Here is a 25,177-nt window from a genome sequence, read left to right as displayed (position 1 = left end):
GACAGGTCTCGTAGGAATAACGTGAGACTTCGTGGGATTCCTGAAAGCGTTAAAAATTCTGATCTACCCCAATTTTTTCACAATCTGCTGCAGTCCATACTCCCAGACGCATCAAACTCTGAGTTGGTAGTGGACAGAATTCACAGGGTTCCTAAACCTAAACACGTAAATCCCTCACTGCCTAGAGACACTCTGGCAAGGATTCACTTTTTCACCATCAAAGAAAAATTTCTACGCTGCATCAGAGATAAACCAGATCTACCTGCTCCGTTTCAAGGGATTGCTATTTTTCAAGATCTGTTTGCTCTTTAGCAAAACGCAAAGAGCTTGCTCCTTACACAGCAATTTTGAGAAACGTCGACATTTCCTACCGCTGGGGACACCCAGTCAAATTGTTAATCATTAAAGATGATGACGTGGTGGTCTGCCTATCACCGCGACATGCAGAAAAGCAACTCGCCAAATGGAAGCTCCTTCCGGAAGGGTTTGTTTCACCTCTCTCCTCAGAGCAACAGCATAAAAAAATCCCAACTGATTGGATCACTGTAAATCGTTGAGGTCTGCAATTTTTCCTTTTTAGGAGTTCACCTCTAATCTCTGAATCTGTACTTGCTGTTTCCTTTTGTTGCCTTCTGGCACGGGAGTACGGTCTTGACAACCTCAGTTGTCCTCTTCTGCTATGGCTGTGCTCTTTGAATACCCTCACTCGATAGCGTATATCCAGATGGTTCGCTATCATTTGAACATTTATTTCATATATGTGTTTTTAGTTGCTCTATTTTATTTTTTCCCTAAATGTGTTTGTTTGGTTAATTAACCTTCAACCATTGGGTCCCTGTTCTCCAAATACACGATATTGTATTGTTCTGTCTCTCTCCATGTCAGTAATATGTATTGATGTTCAAATGCTTTATTCTTTGATCATATTCGAGAACTTTGAGCTCCACCATGGGTATTAAGATCTTATCTCTTAATGTAAGGGGTTTAAATTCCTCCTTTAAAAGGTCTCTCCTTTGGAAAGAAATAGGATCATCCAAATGCGAAGTTATCTGTTTACAGGAGACCCATTTGCTTTCCCAAGACGCACCTAGATTATCCAACATGCACTTCCCCACAATAATTCAGGCTAATGCTCCACATAAAAAAGCGGGTGTTGCGATACTCATAAAACATACCATATCATACTCCATGTTGTCCCTTTATACTGATCCCAGAGGGAGATATATACTCCTATCCTGTTTACTAAATAATTCCAAATACACGATTGTGACCTTATATAGCCCTAATGATAAGCCCAAAATTTTCTTCTCTAAAGTTCTTAAAAAAATTTGTTCTGTTTCTCAGGGACCATTGATAATTTGCGGAGATTTCAACGCCCCTGTATCTAGAGATTTAGACAAGGACTCGGTTCGAAATACGGGTCGGGAGAAGTTAAAAGGTATTATATCAGAAGAAGCTCTCCACGATGTCTGGAGATACCATCATGCTAACGAAAGGGACTATACGTACTTTTCCCCTAGATTTTCATCACTTTCTCGAATAGACTATTTTTTAGTAAATAAAACAGCCTTACCATTCTGTAAATCCTCACATATAGGTTCGATAACCTGGTCTGATCATGCCCCAATTACATTGGAACTCGCTGATGGCGGCTCTTCACACTCTGTGTTTACTTGGCGCTTGAACACTTTTCTTTTAAAATCTGCTCATAATAGGGAATATCTCTCTAATGAACTGAAACATTTTTTCGAAATTAATGACGATGGAGAAGTTTCCGGTGAGACTTTATGGTTATCGCAAAAAGCATTTATGAGGGGTTTATGTATAAAATTGGCTTCGCGAGAAAAGAGACGCAGAGAGTGCGAGGTGCAATCGGTCATAAATAAAATTAAAATCTTGGAGATCAACCAAAAACAAAACAAGTCCCTGGCAGTTAATAATGCTTTGCTGGAGAGTAGAAATGACCTTCGGAAACTCTTATTATTCAACTATGAACATAATCTAAAGCGAGTTAAAGCAAAATACTATGCTTTGGGTGATAGAGCAAGCGCTGTACTGGCCCGTAGAGTGAAAAAACTGACTGCTAAGGGGGAGGATTGACCATTTGCTACAGCCAAACGGGGATAAAATTTACGACCCAATAGAGATTGCCAACGCATTTGCGGACTATTATTCTCATCTGTACAATCTGAACTCGGACCATACCATCCGTTACCCCTCGACTCCACATATAGAACAATTTCTAAAATCTATAGACTTACCGAAAATCTCACAATCCCAACTTGAATCTTTGAACTCGCCCATACAGATTGGTGAAACAAAAAGTGCAATTAAAGCGTCTAAACTACACTCCACTCCAGGGCCAGATGGCTTTGCTAACGAATTTTATAAATTGTTTTCGGAGCAGTTATTCCCATACTTGTAGCGTCTATTTTTACACTGGAGAAACAAGGGTAAAATCAACCAATTATTCTTGGAAGCAACTATTGTTACCCTCCCAAAACCAGGTAAACCCCCAAATAGAGAATTTTCGACCTATTCGCTACTGAACTGTGATCTTAAATTGTATTCTAAGATCTTAGCTCAAAGAATTAATACGGTCCTCCCCCTGCTGGTAGCGCCAGATCAAATGGGTTTTGTGCCAGGGAGGCAAACCAGAGACGCTACTCGACGGGTTCTAAACCTGATCCACAGAGCAGAAAAATCTGGGGTCCCCAGTGTGCTAGTTTCGTTAGATGCAGAAAAGGCGTTCGATCGAGTACACTGGGGATACCTCCAAGCAGTCTTGACTAAATTCGGGTTAATTGGACACATACAAAAGGATATAATGGCGTTATACTCCTCCCCGAGTGCGAAGGTATTAGCAGCAGGCTTTAGCTCAGACCAGTTTCATATCTCGAATGGAACCCGCCAGGGGTGCCCGTTGTCGCCTGCAATTTTTGCATTGGTAATGGAACCCTTGGTGCAGGAAATTTGTACTTGTAAAGATTTCTTTGGAATAAAAATAGGGTCTGTGGCCCACCCAGTTGGTCTGTATGCAGATGATGTAATTATCTCTGTAACACACCCCGAAACTTCCCTCCGAGCACTGCTTTCCATTCTTTCTCAGTTCTCAGAAGTTTCCCTTTACAGATTGAATTCTGCAAAATCAATGGCCCTTCCAATTGATTATCCCCCAGAATTAATTTCAAATTTAAAAAAATCTCTGCCATTTACATGGGCTAAAAACTCTATTATCTACCTAGGAATTCACCTAATCTCCCCCTCAAAAACCTTAGTCACTAAAAATATTTCAGAGCTACTAAATTCAATCAAGCCAGAGCTCAAAAGACTGAGCACCTTAGAACTTTCTTGGATGGCCCCTATACAAACGTGTAAAATGACCTTTTTACCCAAAATTCTATATCTTCTAAGATGTATACCACTTCCCATAAAAAAAAAAACTACTAGACGAAATCCAAACTCTACTACTTTGTTTTATTTTGGGTGGCAAAAAATCTAGATTTCAGAGCTCCTTGCTGTTTTATAAATTGGGAGAGGGGGGTTTGGGACTACCGAATATCCACCTTTATTATAAAGCATGCACGATTGATGCTCTTAGAGAATGGTGGGACACTAAGTCCAATCTCTCTTGGGTTCAAATGGAAAAATCGGATACCAAATTTTATTCCACTAGACTCATGTTGGAAGCAGAATTTCTGCTCCCGAAGTCTCAATCTTGCTCCCTCCCTACAATGACACATGCTTTTAAAATATGGAGAGAGCTGATTTTTAAAAAGATTATACACATTCCGTTGAAATATATCTCGCTTAGGAGCGTTGATTTGGTGATCCCATTCTCCCACTTCCGCCGTTGGGAAGATTACGGCGTTCCTAATTTACAATCTATGTTCTCAGCTAGTTCTATCAAAGCGCTTGACGAATTATCCTCCATATATCAACTCCCCGGTAATCTTCACTTTTCCTATGTTCAACTGAAGAGTTTTCTATCTTCTTCTCCAACAATTGTGCCACGGCTAGCTCCATCCACAATACAACACTTTATTTTGGGGAAGAAAGGATTCTCCAGGGGTGTTTCGGTAGCATATAACTTTCTCAATTCTCCCACTAATAATACTAAGCTCCCGTACATGGTTAAATGGGAATCGGATTTGGGCACTTCGTTTACTCTTGACCAATGGCAATTAGCCTTATCATGGCCCCTTAAAAGTTCATCATGCATAAACCACCTAGAAATTGCAAAAAAAATCCAACTCCGTTGGTATTTACCACCAAACCGCATAGCTCACCTTTCTCAGGGAACATCTCCCTTATGTTGGAAAAAATGTGGAGGAATGGGTTCACTTTTGCACTCTTGGTGGTCATGTCCTAATCTAAATAGCTTTTGGAAAGATGTATTTAAGATATTATCGTCCTGTGTGGGAAATTACGTCCCAATGAATCCAGCATTGGCCCTACTGAACATTGGCATTACCGACCTCCCATATAAGAACAGATGGCTTTGCTCTTTTTGTATTAACTGCGGCCAGACAAGCCCTTGCTTCCAAGTGGAAATCCCAATCTGCTCCATCAACGGATGACATCTGGTGGAGAATGGACTCATATAACTCTTATGAAATGATTCTGTCATGGGACACTTCGAAAAAAGACAAGACCCAACAACAGTGGTGCGCATGGCCGGAAGTTAAAGCATTTTTTCTTGGCCAAAAATCTTAGGTGTAATTTTTTCTCTCTTACCGGTATACCATGTTTTGCTTTTCCATGGAAACTAGTTCTGACGGTATTTATTTTGGAGAATATACCCTTTCCTGGTCTTCCCCCTCCCTTCCCTCCTCCTCTGCTCAGAGGTTGGCGTACATTTTGTCGCCTTTCCTCTCTTGTTCCCCAGGTTCATAACTCTAGAAGTTTCTTGGTATTTACTCTCAAATGCGTTATTATACTCTAAATGTCACATGTGATGTACCTGATACCCTTTTCCCATGTTATGTTGAAAAACTTCAATAAAAATTTATTGTTAAAAAAAAAATAATGGCCACAAGATCACAAAACTACTGTGGCCTATAAGCTGCCAGATCTTACTGTCAGGTCTAATACCCAGCAATACAGAACATTGCAGAGTATTAGACCAGTGATCAGAGCAGTGAAAGTTGGGACCAAGTAAAAAAAGTAAAATAACATTTTTAAAAATCTGAAAAGAATTAAAGGGAAAGTACAAAAAAAGGGAAAAGTAAAAGGGAAAGTAAAAATGCTGTTTTAATGTAAAAATTACAGTAATAAAAAAATACAGATATTTTGTATCGCTGCGACTAGATCGACACACTCTATAAATTACACATTATTTAACCCCTTCACAACCTTAGACATATCCATACATCCAGGTTGAGATGTACTTCCCGACTTTGGACATATGGATACATACTGGCAATTTTGCGTGCACAGGAGCTGACATGACAACTGACACCTGATACTCACTGCCAGGAGTGGTGCCAGCACCGCTTCCGACAGTTTAACCCACTGAATGCTGTGATCGATATTGATCGCAGCATTTAGAAGGCAGGGATAGAGAAGGGGCTCCCCTCCAATCAGTGCCCCTGGGACGTCATTGCAAGGGGCCGATCGTTGACATGGTCACCCAATGTCGACATCCGGGTCTCCAGAGCTAGCAAGCTTATATATATATGGTGCTGTGATCGGGCGGGCTCACGCTGAGGGGTGCTGCGATCGAGTGCGAGTGTCAGCTGTATGTGAGAGCTGACACCTCGCAGCAATGCCCATTATTGGTACTAGCACCGATCGTGAGTGTTTAACCCCTGTGATTCCGCTGTCAATAGTGACAGCAACATCGCATAGGGAGTGAGCTCCCTATTTGCTTCCATCAGCACAGCGCTGATCAGGGCAGGGAAAGTTGATGTCCCATAGTGGGACAATTTAGTAAAGTAAAAAAAATATTAATAAAAATTCTAAAAATATTTAAAAAAATCACAAAAAGAACTATATATACAGTACAGACCAAAAGTTTGGACACACCTTCTCATTTAAAGATTTTTCTGTATTTTCATGACTTTCAACATTGTACATTCACACTGAAGGCATCAAAACTATGAATTAACACATGTGGAATTATATACTTAACAAAAAAGTGTGAAACAACTGAAAATATGTCTTATATTCTAGGTTCTTCAAAGTAGCCACCTTTTGCTTTGATGACTGCTTTGCACACTCGAGCGAGCTTCAAGAGGTAGTCACCAGAAATGGTCTTCCAACAATCTTGAAGGAGTGCCCAGAGATGCTTAGCACTTGTTGGCCCTTTTGCCTTCACTCTGCGGTCCAGCTCACCCCAAACCATCTCGATTGGGTTCAGGTCTGGTGACTGTGGAGGCCAGGTCATCTGGCGTAGAACCCCATCACTCTCCTTCTTGGTCAAATAGCCCTTACACATCCTGGAGGTGTGTTTGAGGTCATTGTCCTGTTGAAAAATAAATAATGGTCCAAATAAACGCAAACCGGATGGAATAGCTGCAAGATGCTGTGGTAGCCATGCTGCTTCAGTATGCCTTCAATTTTGAATAAATCCCCAACAGTGTCACCAGCAAAGCACCCCCACACCATCACAACTCCTCCTCCATGCTTCACGGTGGGAACCACAAAGTTCGCACAAAGACACGGTGGTTGGAACCAAAGATCTCAAATTTGGACTCATCAGACCAAAGCACAGATTTCCACTGGTCTAATGTACATTCCTTGTGTTCTTTAGTCCAAACAAGTCTCTTCTGCTTGTTGCCTGTCCTTAGCAGTGGTTTCCTAGCAGCTATTTTACCATGAAGGTCTGCTGCACAAAGTCTCCTCTTAACAGTTGTTGTAGAGATGTGTCTGCTGCTAGAACTCTGTGTGGCATTGACCTGGTTTCTAATCTGAGCTGCTGTTAACCTGCGATTTCTGAGCCTGGTGACTTGGATAAACTTATCCTCAGACGCTGAGGTGACTCTTGGTCTTCCTTTCCTGGGGCGGTCCTCATGTGAGCCAGTTTCTTTGTAGCGCTTGATGGACTGACTGACCTTCATTTCTTAAAGTAATGATGGCCACTCGTTTTTCTTTACTTAGAATTTGTATTATGGCAAGAAAAAAGCAGTTAACAGTCTATTCAGTAGGACTATCAGCTGTGTATCCACCAGACTTCTGCACAACACAACTGATGGTCTCAACCCCATTTATAAGGCAAGAAATCCCACTTATTAAACCTGACAGGGCACACCTGTGAAATGAAAACCATTTCCGGTGACTACCTCTTGAAGCTCATCAAGAGAATGCCAAGAGTGTGCAAACCATTCATCAAAGCAAAAGGTGGATACTTTGAAGAACCTAGAATATAAGACATATTTTCAGTTCTTTCACACTTTTTTTTTTAATAAGTGGGATTTCTTGCCTTATAAATGGGGTTGGGACCATCATTTGTGTTGTGCAGAAGTCTGGTGGATACACAGCTGATAGACTGTTAGAATTTAATTTGTATGATGGCAAGAAAAAAGCAGCTAAGTAAAGAAAAACGAGTGTCCATCATTACTTTAAGAAATGAAGGTCAGTCAGTGCGAAAAATTGGGCAAACTTTGAAAGTGTCCCCAAGTGCAGTTGCAAAAACCATCAAGCGCTACAAAGAAACTGGCTCACATGAGGAATGCCCCAGGAAAGGAAGACCAAGAGTCACCTCTGCTTCTGAGGATAAATTTATCCGAGTCACCAGCCTCAGAAATCGCAGGTTAACAGCAGCTCAGATTAGAGACCAGGTCAATGCCACACAGAGTTCTAGCAGCAGACACATCTCTACAACAACTGTTAAGAGGAGACTTTGTGCAGCAGGCCTTCATGGTAAAATAGCTGCTAGGAAACCACTGCTAAGGACAGGCAACAAGCAGAAGAGAATTGTTTGGGCTAAAGAACACAAGGAATGGACATTAGACCAGTGGAAATCTGTGCTTTGGTCTGATGAGTCCAAATTTGAGATCTTTAGTTCCAACCACCGTGTCTTTGTGCGATGCAGAAAAGGTGAACGGATGGACTCTACATGCCTGGTTCCCACTGTGAAGCATGGAGGAGGAGGTGTAATGGTGTGGGGGTGCTTTGCTGGTGACACTGTTGGGGATTTATTCAAAATTGAAGGCATACTGAACCAGCATGGCTACCACAGCATCTTGCAGCGGCATGCTATTCCATCCGGTTTGCGTTTAGTTGGACCATCATTTATTTTTCAACAGGACAATGACCTCAAACACACCTCCAGGCTGTGTAAGGGCTATTTGACCTAGAAGGAGAGTGATGGGGTGCTACGCCAGATGACCTGGCCTCCACAGTCACCAGACCTGAACCCAATCGAGATGGTTTGGGGTGAGCTGGACCGCAGAGTGAAGGCAAAAGGGCCAACAAGTGCTAAGCATCTCTGGGAACTCCTTCAAGATTATTGGAAGACCATTTCCGGTGACTACCTCTTGAAGCTCATCAAGAGAATGCCAAGAGTGTGCAAAGCAGTCATCAAAGCAAAAGGTGGCTACTTTGAAGAACCTAGAATATAAGACATATTTTCAGTGGTTTCACCCTTTTTTGTTAAGTATATAATTCCACATGTGTTAATTCATAGTTTTGATGCCTTCAGTGTGAATGTACAATTTTCATAGTCATGAAAATACAGAAAAATCTTTAAATGAGAAGGTGTGTTTAAACCTGACAGGGCACACCTGTGAAGTGAAAACCATTTCCGATGACTACCTCTTGAAGCTCATCAAGAGAATGCCAATAGTGTGCAAAGCAGTCATCAAAGCAAAAGGTGGCTACTTTGAAGAACCTAGAATATAAGACATATTTTCAGTTGTTTCACACTTTTTTGTTAAGTATATAATTCTACATGTGTTAATTCATAGTTTTGATGCCTTCAGTGTGAATGTACAATTTTCATAGTCATGAAAATATAGAAAAATCTTTAAATGAGAAGGTGTGTCCAAACTTTTGGTCGGTACTATAAGTGCTCAGCATAAAGCTCAAGATAAATGTGACCCAAAATGTTATGTAAAATGTTCCCAATAAAAGCTTCAACTCCATTCACAAAAAAAGCAAGTCCCCACTCAGGTCCATCATCTGTTAAAGCAAGTAGAGAGGGCTTCATCGTTACTGCTAGCACAAAGGCTCTATAAAAACTAAATGGCACCTCGCCCTCCAAAAGAAATCCAGTGAATTCTGCACTCCCAAGTCCAAATGTCCCCCTCCCTCCTGAGCTCTACAGTGTGCCTAAACTGCAGTTAGCGTCCACATACTTTGCATTCCTGTAGCGATGAGAGCCTGCCTAATTTTCAGGTGCATGTCTCCAGAAGCATAAAGTACCTGTCACTGCAGCGTTTTGGTCACTACAACGGCAGTTTGCAATCTTCACTTAGTAACATCCACTGCTGCTTGTTTCTGGAAAACACCCATGAAGTCAAAATCATCACTATACCTGTAAATACATTCATAAAGGGGAATAATTTTCAATATGGGGTCACTTGAGGGGGAATTCTGCTCTCCTAGCACTTAGGGTCTCTGTATATGGAGTCCGCAAACTATTCTAGAAAAATCTGCGCTTCAGGAGCCAAAAAGCGCTCCATCCCTTCCGAGTCTCAACATATGGCTTAGCAGTACTGCACAGCCAGATATGGGGTGTTTCTAAATTCAGCAGAAATTGTGTGACAAATTTTGGTGCCATTTTTACCCATTTCTCTGTGTGAAAATGGAAAATCTGGGGCTAAAACAAAATTTTGGTGGTAAAAATGTAATTATTTTTCTTCATCGCCCTCTGGTATAAAATGCTGTGACACACCTGTGGTGTCAATATGATCCCCTAGATGAATTCACTGAGAGGTGTAGTTTGTAAAATGGGGTCACTTATAGGGGACTCAGCTGATCTGGCACCTCAGGGGCTCTACCAATATGACATGGCACCCTCAAACCAGTACAGCAAAATCTGAACTGAAATATGGCTCTTCTTCCCTTCTGAGCTTTGCACTATGCCTCAAAAGTAGTTTTTGACCACATATGGGGTATCTGCGTACTCAAGAGAAATTGCACAACACAGTTTATGGTCCATTTTCTCCTGCTACCTTTGTGAAAATGCAAAATTTGGGGCTAAAAAATATTTATGCGCAAAAATGTGATTTTTTTTTTTATTTTCACGGCTCAACGTTATAAACTTCTGTGAAGCACCTTGGGTTTCAAAGTGCTCATCAAACATCTAGATAAGTTCCCTGAGGGGTCTTGTTTCCAAAATGGTGTCACTTGTGGGGAGTTTCCACTGTTTAGGCACATCAGGGGCTCTCCAAACGTGACACGGCGTCCGCTAATTATGCCAGCAAATTTTACATTCAAAAAGGCAAATAGCTGTCCTTCCCTTCCGAGCTCTGCCGCATACCCAAACAGTAGTTTTCCCCCACATATGGAGTATCAGTGTACTCAGGAGAAATTGTAAAACAAATTGTTTGATGCAATTTCTCCTGTTACCCTAGTGAAAATGAAAAATCTGGGGCTAAAAAAACATTTTTGTGGAAAAATTAGATTTTGTTTTAATCTCATGGCTCAATATTATGAACTTCTGCGAAGCACCTGAGGGTTCACGATGCTCACTACACATCTATACAAGTTCCCTGAGGGGTCTAGTTTCCAGAATGGTGTCACTTGTGGGAGATTTCCACTGTTCAGGAACATCAGGGGTTCTCCAAACGCGACATGGCATCCGCTAATTATGCCAGCAAATTTTACATTCAAAAAGTTGAATAGTGCTCGTTCCCTTCCAATCCCTGCCATGCGCCCAAACTGTGGTTTCCCCCCCACATAATGGATATTGGTGTGCTCAGGAGAAATTGCACAACAAATTTGGGTTCCATTTTCTACTGTGAAAAAAAAATTGGTCTAAAGTAACATTTTTGTTAAAAAAAATTAAATGTTTCTTTTTTCCTTCCACATTCCATTAATTCCTGTGAAGCACCTGAAGGATTAATAAACTTTTAGAATGTGATTTTGAGCACCTTGAGTGGTACAGTATTTAGAATTGAGTCACTTTTGGGTACTTTCTGTCATATAGACCCCTCAAAGTCACTTCATTTTTTTAGAATGTTCACATCACATTTGGTTTTGCAAATTTTGTTGGAAAAATAAGAAATCACTTGTCAACTTTAAACCCTTATAACTTCCTAACGAAAAAAAAAAATATGTTTCCAAATTTGTGTTGATGTAAAGTAGACATGTGGGAAATGTTATTTATTAACTATTTTATGTGACATGACTCTGATTTAAGGGCATAAAAATTAAAAGATTGAAGACTGCAAAATTTTCACAATTTTTGACAAATTTCCATTTTTTTCACAAATAAACGTAAGTTATATCAAATTAATTTTACCACTGTCATGAAGTACAATATGTCACCAAATAAAACAATCTCAGAATCACTGGGATCTATTGAAGCATTCCAGAGCAGAGCAGAGCATGCCTCATAAAGTGACACTGGTCAGAATTAAAAAAAATTGGCCTGGTCAGGAGGGTGAAAGGGTTAAGTGAAAGCAGGCTGGTGATCACCTGATGAATGATCAAACCACTCATTGATTGGGTGAAATGATCTATTGGCCATCACAAAAAATCATTGCTCTTGGCACTGAATCGTCCTGTGAAAAAGTGGCAACCTGTGCACACTGAGTAATCTATTATACTTTAATGTTGCCAGTGGGTCCATGTAAAACTACAGAAGAAATACTTACCACTGATGTCTCATCTGATTAGATTTGTTTCTTCTCCATCTTGCCAAATTTTCATGTTCACGTCTTAGAACTGTGACTCGGTCACTGCAGAGAAACACATATATTAATATTAGTTTCCTAAATGGAAAATTTCCCACAATACAAATATTCAGCATACTATTACTATTTAATTAGCCATTGTGCAATTTATATTCAGAATATAAATTGATAAGCCAGCTTTGTGCCCCCATGAAAGTGAACCTGTCACATGAAAAAACGCTATTAATCTGCAGATATGAGGTTAATTTGCAGGATAATAACTTTCTGCACCTGACCGGTGACTACACTTAGAGGCTTGAAAAAAATTAAATTTATTCCACCAGGGAGAGTTCGGGTTTTAGTCACGGGGGTGGCGTCGCTGCGGGTTCAGTCATCGCTCTGTGTATAGATAGCGGCGACTTAAACTGCGGCCCTGGCACTGACTGACAGCCGGCTCAGCATTAGGGTAAGTTGTCAGTCAGTGGCAGGAGCAGTGACTGAACCCCCTCCGGCGCCACATCCGTGCCTGAAATAGGAATGCTGCCGGGGGAAATAAAGTTAATTTCCTCCCGGCAGCAGCGCTCTAATTTCCCACAATTAATTGCCAGTTGGTATTGTGTGTCCTCAACCCCACTCCCACTGTGCTCCTCCCATTCCCCCAATTCATTATAATTACATGTCCTCTCTGAATTTATTAAAATGACATGTCCTTCTCCCTATTCATTATACACTGCTCAAAAAAAATAAAGGGAACACTCAAATAACACATCCTAGATCTGAATGATTCTCATTGAATACTTTGTTCTGTACAAAGTTGAATGTGCTGACAACAAAATCACACAAAAATCATCAATGGAAATCAAATTTATTAAGCAATGGAGGCCTGGATTTTTAGTCACCCCCAAAATTAAAGTGGAAAAACACACTACAGGCTGATCCAACTTTGATGTAATGTCCTTAAAACAAGTCAAAATGAGGCTCAGTATTGTGTGTGGCCTCCACGTGCCTTGTATGACCTCGCTACAACGCCTGGGCATGCTGCTGATGAGGTTGCGGATGGTCTCCTGTGGGATCTCCTCCCAGACCTGGACTAAAGCATCCGCCAACTCCTGGACAGTCTGTGGTGCAACATGATGTCCCAGATGTGCTCAATCGGATTGAGGTCTGGGAATCCGGCGGGCCAGTCCATAGCTTCAATGCCTTCATCTTGCAGGAACTGCTGACACACTCCAGCCACATGAGGTCTGGCATTGTCCTGCATTAGGAGGAACCCAGGGCAAACTGCACCAGCATATGGTCTCACAAGGGGTCTGAGTATCTCATCTCGGTACCTAATGGCAGTCAGGCTACTGCTGGCGAGCACATAGAGGGCTGTGCGACCCTCCCAAGAAATGCCACCCCACACCATTATTGACTCACTGCCAAACCAGTCATGCTGAAGTCTGTTGCAGGCAGCAGATCGCTCTCCATGGCGTCTCCAGACTCTGTCATGTCTGTCACATGTGCTCAGTGTAAACCTGCTTTCATCTCTGAAGAGCACAGGGCGCCAGTGGCGACTTTGCCAATCCTGGTGTTCTGTTGCAAATGGCAAGCGTCCTGCACCGTGTTGGGCTGTGAGCACAACCCCCATCTGAGGACGTCGGGCCCCCATACCACCCTCATGGAGTCGGTTTCTAACTGTTTGTGCAGACACATGCACATTTGTAGCCTGCTGGAGGTCATTTTGCAGGGCTCTGGCAGTGCTCCTCCTGTTCCTCCTTGCACAAAGGCGGAGGTAGCGGTCCTGCTGCTGGGTTGTTGCCCTCCTACGGCCCCCTCCACGTCTACTGGTGTACTGGCCTGTCTCCTGGTAGCGCCTCCAGCCTCTGGACATTACGCTGACAGACACAGCAAACCTTCTTGCCACAGCTCGCATTGATGTGCCATCCTGGATGAGCTGCACTACCTGAGCAACTTCTATGGGTTGTAGAGTCCGTCTTATGCTACCACGAGTGTGCAAGCACAACCAACATTCAATAGTGACCAAAACATCAGCCAGAAAGCATTGGTACTGAGATGTGGACTGTGGTCCCCACCTGCAGAACCACTCCTTTATTGAGGGTGTCTTGATAATTGCCAATAATTTCCATCTATTGTCTATTCCATTTGCACAACAGCATGTGAAATTGATTGTCAATCAGTATTGCTTCCTAAGTGGACTGTTTGATTTCACAGAAGTTTGATTCACTTGTAGTTATATTCTGTTGTTTAAGTGTTCCCTTTATTTTTTTGAGCAGTGTATTTTCATGTCCTCCCCCAATTGGTTATGATGTTATGTCCTATTTCTCACTCCTAATTCATTATACTTGCATGTGTCTCTCCCATACCCCACCCCTAATTCATTATAATGTTATGTCCTCACACACCCCATTTCATTACAGTGGCATGTATAAGTTTGGGCACCCCTGATCAGAATTACTGTTATTGTGAACAATTAAGCAGGTTGAAAATGAAATAATCTGTAAAAGGCTTAAAGTTAAAGGTGATACATTTCCTTTGTATTTTAGACAAAAAAATATGTATATATTTTCATGGGCCGATGCAAATGTTTGGGCACCATTGGAGATTTGTGTGCTAGGATAACATTGACCAAGGTTTCTGACCTTAATTGGTCTGTTAGGGTTATGGCTTGGTCATCGTTACAAAAGACTAGGTGGTGCAAATTTCCCAGTGTCAGGAAACATTAGAAGGTATTACCAATCTCTCTCTCTCTCCCTCATCCCCCTTCCTCTATACCATCTGTCAAAGGAAGAGGAGCTAGCAATCTAGACAGCTGCCTCTATACAAATGACAGGGGACAAAAAAAATCCCCAAACTCAATTATCCAGGCTAATTACCACACCAAATAGAGAAGACCTGTGATGAATAGACACCTGAGTAAAGAGGAAACAATTCGTTAAAACTTCAAAGGGGATCTCATCTACCACACTCCTCACAATAACCGGTCATTCTCATTTGCACATGTGTGGAATCATCATTCTCTTAGGCACCTACACGAAATATCAGAAGTTCTATAATTCCAATAAATCCCACATTTTTAGTGGAGAGGCTGGCTAAGGAACAATACGCATATTTTTCCGTATTTGTGAGCGCTGTCGGTGAGCTATGTCGCAGGGGTATGGAAATAACAGACAGCAGCCATGTCATGTCTGGTCTCTAAAGAAAGGTAAATTCGCAATAAAAAATATGGCATCACTTACTAACTTCTGCGATCAACCAGTGAGAAGTTATCGCAGAAGTTAGAGATTTACTAAAAACCATGAAGACCGGAGACCAGCCCACGTGAGGTCATCACAGGGGATTGTGTGGGCAGGGCCCCCCTTTGGCATAAAAGATCTATACTCATGCCGGGAGATACATATTTTGTAAGCACGGGTCCCGTTCGATAACGGTCCATTGGAGCGCCTCCCTCCAACTAAACTGAATTGTCTCTGCTATCTGTCTGGTAAATTCTTCTGTTAATCCCTTTTTATTTTGTGTAACTGTATATTCTGTATTGTATTGTCCCCCTTTGTAAAACCTTTTGTATATTTTTTCATAAACACTGCCTCCCTTTTGGATTAAATATAAAATTGAATAGTCCTGTTTCTTCTGTTTCGTAATCGTTCCTCCCCCGAAGCCATATATGCAAACTGAAAGCAGGCGTCCAATCAGGCCTATCTTGTATTTGAATATTTTAAAACTGATTGGTGGTGGCAGCAAATAATCTTAATTGGGTTATCGTGAAGTGATCGTACGGGGCAGTGATGGTACGGGGGCATATACACATATTCGATTTGCTGGAATGTAGTGAGTAATTGGAATCGTGCATGTGCCGAATTCCTGACACCCAGCTTTATAAAAACTCCGCCTCCTCTAACCCTGTGCCAAAAAACAGCAGGCATGGGTTCTTCTAAGCACCTGCCTAGCACTCTGAAAATGAAAATGGTGGAAGCCCACAAAGCAGGAGAAGGCCATAAGAAGATAGCAAAGCATTTTCAAGATGCCCTTACCTCAATTCGAAATGTACCATATTTTTCGGACTATAAGACGCACTTTTTTCCTCCAAAATATTGGAGGAAAGTGGGGGGTGCATCTTATAGTCCGAACTATACATGTCCAAACTATATACTGTGGCTGTGGGTGGTGGGGTGTGTGGGGGGGATTGGCAGAGGTAGATGAGCTGGTCACAGGAAGCAGCAACCGCCTGCTGCAGCCTACGCTGTGCCCACTGCTAAAGAAAATGAATATTCACTGCTCCCCACGCTACCAAACAGGCAGTTATCTCCTCACGGCTTTAGAGGTTAATGTGCTCTTCTCAGACAGTCATATGCCTCTATTAGTGTTGAGCGAGTCTGTTCTGTTAACCCTTTCGCCGAGTATGCTCGGGCCGAGCTCCGAGTAGTTACAGCTACTCGGTGTTATGTGTGAATCACTCCCGTGTGCATGATTTGCGACTGTTTGACAGCTTTATTACATGTGAGAAATGTCTATTTCTTACACATTCCGCACATGCAATAAAGCTGTCAAACAGTCGCAAATCATGCACACGGGAGTGATTCAAACATAATACCGAGCAGCTGTAAAAACTCGGAGCTCGGCCCGAGCATACTCGGAACAGAACATACTCGCTCAACACTAGCCTCTATATGTCCTGCTCAGAGTCCTTGTCTTCTAATATCTGCTTTTCTGTGCACAGGTTAGTTGGACTCCTACACCTCACACCCTATAGCTGGTTGTATATTTGCGAGGTGATGGGGAATATGCCAATGACTGTCACCTATCGGTAACCATTTGCATAAATTTGCATCTGCTGTTTTATTTTATTAGTAATATATATGCACATTGAGAATATTGTTGCCTGCAGTACTAATCACTGGCCACAGGGGGCCAATGTTTCCCCTGTAACTGCTCAATGACTCTGGCTTAAACTTTTTTTTGCAGGATTTTTATTCAGAGACAGTTACACAGTTCTATGAGGAGACAAGCATTTGTGAGGAAGTGCCTGACAGGAAGGGGTTGGTTCAGTGGCCATCTTGATAGAGTGAGGAGAGCTGGAAGGAGGAGGATGGCTGACATCATCAAGTGCCATCTGTGGAGCTGGGTGTTCCAGTGGTACAAGGACTGTACCAGGTAGCAGCAGATACCATTATGTTCCAGTTTCACTGGCAGGGGAGAAGTTTCAAGTGACGACGTCCACAAGAAGTAGCGGAGCCGAAATCCCCAGGATCCAACATCCGTGACACACACGGAGGGCCCTCCAGCAAGTCAGCAGTGGTACAACTCACCACGTTAGAGACTCGCCATCCCTTGCTCAAACAACTGTTGTCCAGGCAGCCTTATCTCTGCAATGATTCAGTGACCATACACAGGTCGATAAGTCCTGATCTCAGGACCACTGCATGGATTACGGTGGGAGCGTGCACGCACATACAGTTAGTTTGGTGCCAAACTCAGACAGGCAGATACATGCACTTGAATGCATCAGTGCCCATCAGACTCATCTTGCTGAACCACTAGTGACTTACAGAGACTACAGAATTAAAAGGGAATCTACCGAAGTATACAAAAATGTTCCAAGGAGCGGCCCATTGCGCTCACATAGTCCTTAAAGTGAACACGACTGTGTATAATTCAATAACTGGGTTCTACTTAGTGGGTTTAGAGTCGTTTTGTTAAGTTTGTAAGCTGCTGTGCTGCATCACCAAAAGGCCACCCCTGGCATTCATTTGATTGTTCCAGTTTTCCAGGTAAATTCTCAGTAGTTGCATTAGGCGGCTGCACAACTAGGTAAATTATAGTAACTTAGTCAACATTTCTGTGCCTATTGAGTGACGCAGCATAGTGGTCCCAGTCAGTTCTCACTGGGTGTATGTAAATTAACCTGCTACATTTTGTTGGGTGGTGGAAGTGCTAAGTGGCAAGTTTAGTGTTTACAGCTTTCCTTGTCCATTGCTTCACTGTATCCTGGGGAACCCACCCCGGACTTACTTATTCCTACACAACCTTCTCCTGTGTCATCTGTTAGCCTGACTTTTATTGCAGGAAAATCCCTTTCCTTATGATCTCTGAGACGTTGTGAGATTGTGAGGATGCCTATTGCGCTGCCTCCACGCTGATTCATGACTCCCCATGACTACACATTTTACTACCAATACTCTGCATGAGGCGTTTCCTGACTCCGAGATGAGCATACTGCTAACTACAGGCATGACACCATCACTTACTGGTATCTTCCATGTGGCTTATTGTCACTTTTTTGACAGAGTATAAAATTGCATTTGACATACATTAACATATTATGGCTGGAATAAGGTTGCATAAGTCATGTATAAATATTATAATTCTACGGGAAACCTAACTATGAGGGTATATTAGCAAGTAGCAACGATGCTTTGCTGGCAGTATGCAACACACAAATCATGGCATAACATGACATGGCATTCTCATGGCACATATAACATTATTGTGACATTTGCACAGTAATAATATAACATACGGTACATAACAAAGTACAAACAAAAAGTATGACTAAGGGTTGCTAAGCCTGATATGTGTAAGCTCTGTGCCTTGTGTGTTTTTAAGATTTTGGATAAAGCTGATATTTTATGGCATACTGAATGACAGATGTTGAACCTGGTGGTGTTTTTTTCAACCATATAAACTATTTAACCCTTTTTTAGGCAGCCAGGTGGTATTACGACTTGAATTCCTGAATATTGTAGTGCAGGACATAATAATGTGGTTTATGTAATGTTTAATGGAAACTGTTATCAGGATTTTCTATCCCTTCCTAATGGCATGTGTGCAAATGTGCTTTGCTTCTGATGAAATTCTTAACTTGTTTGCAGCATTTGCTTTTGAAATTTTAGAGAAATTCCGTTTTTTTATTTTATGCTAATGAGTTGCAAGTGCTATGGAGTGGCACTGCACCTCCAGCTTCACTGCCTCTCTACCTATTCCCTGCCTACCTCTGGTTTCTGGTAGACCAGTCACTCTGGTCTCTGTGACCTGCCTCAGTGGGGTAGTCTTCTCAGAGAGGACACTGCATGCACAGATCAAATAGTCTGGCTCTCACAATGTTCTCAGGACTTTACTGCACTTGCACCGCTCCAGGCAATAACTGCGCTTGCTTGAAATGTCAGGCACAGGAGGCATGTCATTGAAACTAGAGTGACTTGTTTGGCAGAGTCCAGAGGCTGGGCGATGGTGAGGAGTAGGCTAGAGAGGCGAAAGAGCTGTAAGCGCAGTTTTCCATCCCACTGCACTGACTCAATAGCATAAAATGAGGTCTAAGGGGTAGCGTTACTCCGGGAATTGGATGTTTCGCCCCCAGCAATTTGTCCCCGGGTACATTTCGCCCCCGCACAATTCGTCCCCAGCATTTGGCCCCCAGGATGTTTTGCCCCCCACATATCGCCCCCAGTTCGCCCCCGGATGTTTCGCCCCGCGAAACGTCTGGGGGCGAAATGTACCTGGGGGCAAATTGCTGGGGGTGAACTGCTGGGGGCGAAACTTCCTATAACCTGTTTCTCCTTATGGAGAGTGACACACCAGCTCTGGCATGTCAAGGTAAGGAGGCTTATTCGCCGTGCATTGCTCCTCTGGGAAATTTAATATGCAAATTGCCTCTTCAGAGAAAAAGAGGACTTGTACTCTATAGCACCACCTATTGGAAGTAATAATCCTACAAGTCACAATCAACTCTTTAACGAATCGTGCAATATGACTTAGGATAAAGGCCAAATCAGAATCTCAATTTGCAGACACTTATCCTAAGTCATATTGCACGCCTCGTTAAAGGGTTGATTGTGACTTGTAGGACTGCTGCTTCCAATAGGTGGCGCTATAGAGTTCAAGTCCTCTTTTTCTCTGAAGAGGCAATTAGCATAAAATGTAAACAATGGATTTTTCTAAAACAGCAAAACAAAATTCTACAAGCAAGGTACGGATTTATTATTAGTCTTATTATTCTTATTATTTATTTATATAGCGCCATTGATTCCATCGCGCTGTACATAAGGGGTTACATACAAAATAAGAATATCACTACAGTAAACTAACTAACAATGATAGACTGGTACGGAGGGAAGAGGACCCTGCCCTTGCGGGCTTCCATTCTACGATTTAATCGGCATTTAAGCATCTTTACATATATGTCATAGTTTGGGGTATCAAATCCTGATTACATGTACCCTTTAAAGTCTTTTTTGAAAAAGGGTGGACAAATAATTTTCAACCAAGTTTGGTTGAAAGCTAAAGACCTCAGTAAAATAAGACAGACTGGTTATATGGTATGGTAACAAAATCATGTCAGAAAAACTAAATATTTGCCTTGATTTATACATTTGATCTTAACATCCTTTCTTATTATTTAGGACTGGCTGGCAGAAGACTGTCCTGCCTTAAGAATTATTTCAGTGGAATATGACACTCATCTAAGTGACTGGAAAGCCAAATGCCCTGCAGACAATGACAGGTAATTTTCATGTACCCCAATTCACATATATATATATATATAGCTATTGAGCCCGTTTACGCCCGGGTGGCGAGCATTTTTATTGATATATGGTCTCCCATGCTGGTATTTGTGCTATCCCCATCCTGGTATTTGTGCTGCCCCCATCCTGGTATTTGTGCTCCCCAATCCTGTTCTCCCTTCCTTTTATGTGCTGCCCTCATCTCTATCCTGTTATGCATGGCACCCCTCACCACTAATCCTGGTATGCATGGCACACCTCACCCCCAATCCTGGTATGCATGGCACTCCTCATCCCTATCCTGGTATGCATGGTACCCCTCATTCCTATCCTGGTATGCGTGGCAACCCATCCCTCATCCTGGTATGCATGGTACCCCTCATCCCTATCCTGGTATACATGATACCCCTCATCCCTATCCTGGTATGTATGGTACCCCACATCCCCCAATCCTGGTATGTATGGTACACCAATCCCTCATCCTGGTATGCATGGCTTCCTCATCCCCAATCCTGGTATGCATGGCACTCCTTATCCCTATCTTGGTATGTATGGTACCCCACATCCTGGTATGCATGGTACCCCGCATCCCTATCCTGGTATGTATGGTACCCCTCCTCCTGGTATGCATAGCACCCCATACCTCACCTTGGTATGCATGGTACCCCGCATCCCTATTCTGGTATGCATGGTACCCCTGATCCCTATTCTGGTATGCATGGTACCCCCCTCATCCTGGTATGCATGGCACACCATTCCTCATCCTGGTATGCATGGTACCCTGCCTTCCTATACTGGTATGCATGGTACCCCTCATCCCTATTCTGGTATTCATTGTACCCCTCATCCTGGTATGCATGGCACTCCATCCCTCATCCTGGTATGCATGGTACCCCACATCCTTATTCTGGTATGCATGGTACCCCTCATCCCAATTCTGGTATGTATGGCACCACTCATCCCCCAATCCTGGTATGTATGGCCTCCTCATCCCCCAATCCTGGTATGCATGGCACCCAATCCCTCATCCTGGTATGTATGGCTCCCTTATCCCTATCCTGGTATGCATGGCACTCCTCATCCCCCAATCCTGGTATGCATGGCACCCCATCCATCATCCTGGTATGCATGGTACCCCGCATTCCTATCCTGGTATGCATGGTACCCGTCATCCCTACCCTGGTATGCATGGTACCCCTCATCCCCAATGCTGGTATGCATGACATCCCTCATCCCCCAATCCTAGTATGCATGGTCTCCTCACCCCACAATCCTGGTATGCATGGTCCCCTCACCCCCAATCCTGGTATGCGTGGTACCCCTCACCCCCCAATCCTGGTATGTGTGGCCCACTCATCCCCAATGATGGTATGCATGGCATCCCTCATCCCCAATCCTGGTATGCATGGTCCCCTCACCCCCAATCCTGGTATGCATGGTCCCCTCACCCCTTTCACGCTGCACACATACAAGAAAAACACTTATACTCACCTTTCTTCCCTGTGCTCCAGCGCTGCTGTGTCCTGTTCTGCCTGTTCAGTAAAGTGAAACCCCCATCATTGCTCTCTCCCAGCACCCCCATCAATGCTCTCTCCCAGCACCCCCGTTATTGCTCTCCCCCAGCACCCCCGTCATTGCTCTCCCCCAGCACCCCCGTCATTGCTCTCCCCATCCTTATCATTGCTCTCCCCATCCCCACCATCCTCATCATTGCTTTCCCCATCCCCACCATCCCCATCATTGCTCTCCCCAGCCTATCATTGTTCTCCCCATTCCCAACATTGCTCTCCCCATCCCCACTATTCTCGTCATTGCTCTCCCCAGCCCCATCATTGCTCTCCCCAGCCCCATCATTGCTCTTAGCAGCCCCACTATTTCTCTTCCCAGCCCCACCATTTCTCTTCCCAGCCCCACCATTTCTCTTCCCAGCCCCACCATTTCTCTTCCCAGCCCCACCATTGCTCTCCCTAGCCCCACCATTGCTCTCCCCAGCACCATAATTGCTCTCCCCAGCCCCATCATTCCTCTCCCCATCAAGGCTCTCCCTATCATTGCTCTCCCCATCATTGCTCTCTCAAGCCCCATCATTGCTCTCCCCATCCCCATCATTGCTCTCCCCATCCCCATCATTGCTCTCCCCATCCCCATCATTGCTCTCCCCATCCCCATCATTGCTCTCCCCATCATTGCTCACTTCAGCCCCATCATTGCTCACTTCAGCCCCATCAGTGCTCACTTCAGCCCCATCAGTGCTCATGCCAACCCCATCAGTGCTCACCCCAGCCTCATCAGTGCTCTCCCCATCCCCATCATTTCTCTCCCCATCATTTCTCTCCCCATCCCCGTCATTGCTCACCCCAACCTCGTCATTGCTCACCCCAGCCCTGTCATTGCTCCCCCCTGCCCCATCATTTCTCTCCCCATCATTTCTCTCCCCATAACCATCATTTCTCACCCCAACCCCATCATTGCGCACCCCAACCTCATCATTGCTCTCCACAGCCCCATCATTGCTCTACACAGCCCCATCATTGCTCACCCCAGCCCCATCATTGCTCTCCCCAGCCCCATCATTGCTCTCCCCATCCCCATCATTTCTCTTCCCATCACCATCATTGCTCACCCCAGCTCCATCACTGCTCACCCCAGCCCCATCAGTGCTCACCCCAGCCCCATCATTGCTCTCCCCAGCCTCATCATTGCTCTCCCCAGCCCCATCATTGCTCTCCCCAGCCCCATCATTGCTCTCCCCAGCTCCATCATTGCTCTCCCCAGCCCCATCATTGCTCTCCCCAGCCCCATCATTTCTCACCCCAGCTCCATCATTGCTCTCTCCAGCCCCATCATTTCTTTCCCCATAATTTCTCTTCCTATCACCATCATTGCTCACCCCAGCCCCATCATTGCTCACCCCAGCCCCATCATTGCTCTCCCCAGCCCCATCATTGCTCTCCCCAGCCCCATCATTGCTCTCCCGAGCCCCATCATTGCTCTCACCCACCTCTCCTCATTCTCCTGTTCCTCTCCCAGCATTTCAGTATAAAAAAAAACACACAACTTACCTCTCACCCCGCTCCCCTGCAGCATCCTCCTCGTCTCCGGTAACTTTCTCCCTGACACAGGCCCACGCTGCATGATGACGTCATCAAGCTGCGTGGGCCTGTGTCAGGGAATAAGTGCCGGGCAGGAAGCAGAGGTGAGGACCGATCCCTGCAACTCTGCTCTGCTGCCATCTTATTCCTGTCAGCAGCGGAGCTGCAGTGATCGCTCCCAGCCTGACGCATATGATGAGGGAAATCTGGCCATGGGTCCCCCAGAGCCTGGGGCTCCGAGAAGCAAGCCAGATTGCCCTCATCATCAGCCGCCAGGCAATGGCCCCCCCGGCACCACCGGGCCACGGTGCAGTTGCAACGGCTGAATCGGCGGTAGGTCGGCCCCTCGCAAGATCAATGCAGCACACTAAAAACTACACTATCGCCTAGTCTGCACAGTCTGCAATTGTGGTGCAAAAGTCCTTGGAGATCCATGACTTGTTCATCTTGATGAAAGTTAGGCGGTCAGTACTTTCAGGGGACAGCCGGATGCACTTATCCGTCAGGACACCACCAGCAGCGCCGAAGACACGTTCTGAGAGAATGCTGGGTGCCGGGCGTGATAAAACCTCTAAGGCGTGACAGGCGAGTTCAGGCCACTCTTCCATTTTTGAAGTCCAAAATCTTAAAGGGTCCAAACCCCTTCCTGATGGCATTAATATTCATATTATTATGGCATTAAATTATAATATTATGGCATTGATGTTAATAATATTGAGCTTGAGATACTACTGCACTATTTTCTCCAGTCATTCACTCTATGTCAGACTTGTACTCTGTTCTGCTGGTGCACGTGCTGGTGTAAAAAAAGTGTGAAACCATTCACAGAAATTGCTTCTGCCACTTTCACGAGTGTCAGGTGTGACAGTCGCTCTGGATCTGGCTGTGGAAAATATAAAGTGATAAGCAGCACTGCGCTTTGCATTGCAGACACCTTCTTGATCCTCTTATCTCTGTAGTATAGTTATATCCTTCTCCCTTTAGGACCCAGCAGCGACCGCAACCTTCTGCTGCAGATTGACACACCCTTGCTTGTAGTTAAAAACTCTCAGTTTCTCCAGAGAGTCGCCGGTGATAGTTCTAGGTATCTGTGTGCAGGCTTGGTACTGGTAGTTGGCAGTCTCGTCTTTGGTGCCCTTGGAGGACAGTTGGTGTTATCTCTCTGGTGTCTTCTCAAGCTAAGTATATCCCCTTTGTATTTTTTCTCTTGTTGTCTTTAGTTTGTAGTGGTGCCTGACTAGTGCTCACCCATTCCCCTCCCTATCTAGGGCCTAGCTCTAGGGAAATTCAGGGTTTAGGTTCCTGCTCGGCGATAGATGCAGAGCCTATATAGGGATGATAGAGTAGGCAGGGTAATATTAGATCTGCATAGGGGTCTCCACTCCCCCTTTCCCTAGTTGTTGGGCTCCCTTTCCCCTCTTCCCGTTGTTGTATACTTATTCCTTCCCTCACCTTGCATGACAGCCACTTACACTGCTGCTGCTAATGTTTTTGCGTTGACAACTCAACGTTCCCGGGGTTAGAAGTCTACAACTGGTATGTACATTGTGTGTCTCATTGCTGTCTTGGGGAAAACCACTCCTAAGGTAGTCCACAAGCGTGTTTCGATATTTCAGCATGTGCTCGTGCCTTTCTGGGGGGGAAGCATCTGGCAAAATGTATTCTTGTACCGTGGATCTAACAGAGTGGCAACCCAGTAGTATGTACTATTTTGAATCCTAACAATATAGGCATCATGTTGCAGATAGTGCAGCAAGAAGGCGCTCATGTATCAGGCTCTTCCATGAGGTCTAAGTCCATGGTG

General features: G+C 44.1%; 1 protein-coding gene across 5 annotated transcripts in view; it reads left to right on the top strand.

The window, feature by feature from the left end:
- Nucleotides 1-25,177, top strand: part of SERAC1 (serine active site containing 1) — a 564,154-nt gene that overhangs the window by 491,365 nt on the left and 47,612 nt on the right. For all 5 annotated transcript variants that reach the window (XM_073671518.1, XM_073671517.1, XM_073671519.1 and 2 more), the window contains one exon: nucleotides 20,180-20,280. In XM_073671518.1, the coding sequence (XP_073527619.1) occupies nucleotides 20,180-20,280 (101 nt within the window). The remainder of the gene's footprint in view (nucleotides 1-20,179; nucleotides 20,281-25,177) is intronic.

The sequence above is a fragment of the Phyllobates terribilis genome, unplaced genomic scaffold (assembly GCF_046119375.1).
Source record: "Phyllobates terribilis strain yellow unplaced genomic scaffold, ASM4611937v1 Scaffold_3__8_contigs__length_932513732, whole genome shotgun sequence".
Classification (NCBI taxonomy): domain Eukaryota; kingdom Metazoa; phylum Chordata; class Amphibia; order Anura; family Dendrobatidae; genus Phyllobates; species Phyllobates terribilis.
This window is presented reverse-complemented; position numbering and strand designations above follow the sequence as displayed.